At 61.0% G+C, this 1909-nt stretch overlaps 1 protein-coding gene across 1 annotated transcript in view; it reads right to left on the reverse strand.

Moving 5' to 3' along the window:
- Positions 1 to 1239, reverse strand: part of GGTG_04028 (hypothetical protein) — a gene marked incomplete at its 3' end in the record, with an annotated part of 1533 nt that extends 294 nt beyond the window's left edge. The window contains exon 1 of the mRNA XM_009221817.1: positions 18 to 1239. Coding sequence (XP_009220081.1) covers positions 18 to 840 — 823 coding nt within the window. The 5' untranslated portion in view covers positions 841 to 1239. The remainder of the gene's footprint in view (positions 1 to 17) is intronic.
- Between the last annotated feature and the right edge of the window lie 670 nt (positions 1240 to 1909).

The following is a 1909-nucleotide window of genomic DNA, read 5'->3' on the forward strand; positions in this document are numbered from 1 at the left end:
TGGTGATGGTGGCTTACTGATTTGCCGTGTGTTGGTGAGAGCGTCGGCAGCATCTGCGACACCATTCTGCTGGCTGCTGGGGCGGATCATGGTCGAGGAGCGGCGCCCGGAGGCGTCGGATCCCCCGAGGCTGCCGGCGGCGGCGGCGCTCGAGAGCCTGCGCGGCGGGCCGGCGATGGACTTGCGGACCTGGCCGAGGTCGAAGCTGCGCTTCATCTCGAAGCGCGACCGGGTCTTGACGCGGGGGATCACGCCGGCGGCGATGATGACGCGGCCCGGCTGCGACTCGTCCACGGGCATCTCGCCGTTGCTGAGCCGCCGGAGCGGGACGGCGGTGACGAGGATGCTGCCGGGGTGCCTCTGCTCGGCCACGGTCAACTTGCGCCTCCCGACCGGGGACTTGACGTCGGCCTGGCTGACCCCGGACAGCAGGAGGGACGTGTTGGCCGAGTACACGCTCGGGGCGCGGCTGCCACCCCTGGCCATGCGGTCGAAGACGCCCGACATGGGGGACGAGGCCGGGGAGGAGGTGGAGTCGGCGGTGCTGAGGCGCCTGCCCATGCCCTGGTTCAGGCTGTGGATCAACGACCGGCTGAGCTCGTTGACCGAGTCTCCGATCGTGTCGCGCGGGTGCAGGACGGTCGGGCTGTTGCCAAACGACGCCGGGGTGGAGGGGGGTGCGGCCCGCGGCGACATCGGGGACGCCAGCATCGGTCCGGCCGAGAGCGAGGGCAAACGGGTATAGCTGGGGTCTGGAGGGAAGCTTCCATCTCGATAGTTGCCAGTCCAGAGAGAGGGCAGTTGGGTGCGCTTTGGCGCCTCGACTATCGAGCTGTTCATTGTTGCTGACGGGCCTAGAGGTATGCTAGTAGATATTTCGGGTGCCGGGGAAGGGAGGCAGGGAGGCGGCGAGAGAAGATAGTTAACACCAAGGGCAGATAAGAACAACGTAGTGAGGCGGTGCAGGCTGCCAAGGGGCAAAGATATGCGTGTCTTTCAGATGGAATGCTTGGGGTGCGTGGCAAGATCCTCCCTATGATAACTTGGGAATAATGTTGATGGTGGTGTATTGACCTGTTGTGCTCGCCAGTGCAAATGGTGGGCAATGCAGATAGAACGAAAGACGGGCCTGGCAGATGGAAATCTCGCAAGGAAGGGATAAAGGAAAGCAGGCATGCCTATTTGTATCTAGGTCCTTTTGGAACCCTCAAAGAGATAGTGACCTCAAAGGGATGGTGCCAGCTGAAGTTAAGGGGTATAGACAGGCCCTAATCCTAGCCTCCCACACCAGGCAAACGGACGCAGCAGCGGCGGAAGCAAAGACCAGGTCTCCGAGTGGGTGAAGGCTTTTGGTCACAAAACGAAGGCTGCATTCCCCGGAACAAAGAAAGACAGACATTTGCATCCGTGCAAGCCAAGAGGTGGCGTTGATTACACGCCGTGCTGTCAGATGTCTCAGCAGACAATCCCAGCCGTGGCTGATCTCAAAGGCCCTCAGATCAAACGGGACCTCTGTTCAAACGGAGCAATATCCATCCAGTCCCGGCTTTTGCACGCGCGTGCTCAGAATGCCATTTCTTTGTACTCGCACCATCACCCATCATCGTTGTGAAGGCAGCCTGGAATGCACGTGACCCACGTCCAGACACCGCAGCTCCCGACCCACGTCACTGGTTGGGGCTGGGGAACGTGCCTATTGGTCTGCGGCTGCACGGGAAGGCTGCAGCTGTCCAGGGAAGCAAGGGGATTGGGGCCTGTGCTGGGCTGAAGAGTTGTCATTTTCTGAACTTGACAGCTTTCCTGCCAGCCAGGCCGGAACCCACGCCTGCATTGCCGCATATATAGAGCGGGTTAAAAGCCGGATTTGAGAGGGCGCAGCCACGAGAGAAGAGGCGCGAAAAGAAAAGAC

Source organism: Gaeumannomyces tritici (genome assembly GCF_000145635.1).
Source record: "Gaeumannomyces tritici R3-111a-1 unplaced genomic scaffold supercont2.2, whole genome shotgun sequence".
NCBI lineage: Eukaryota > Fungi > Ascomycota > Sordariomycetes > Magnaporthales > Magnaporthaceae > Gaeumannomyces > Gaeumannomyces tritici.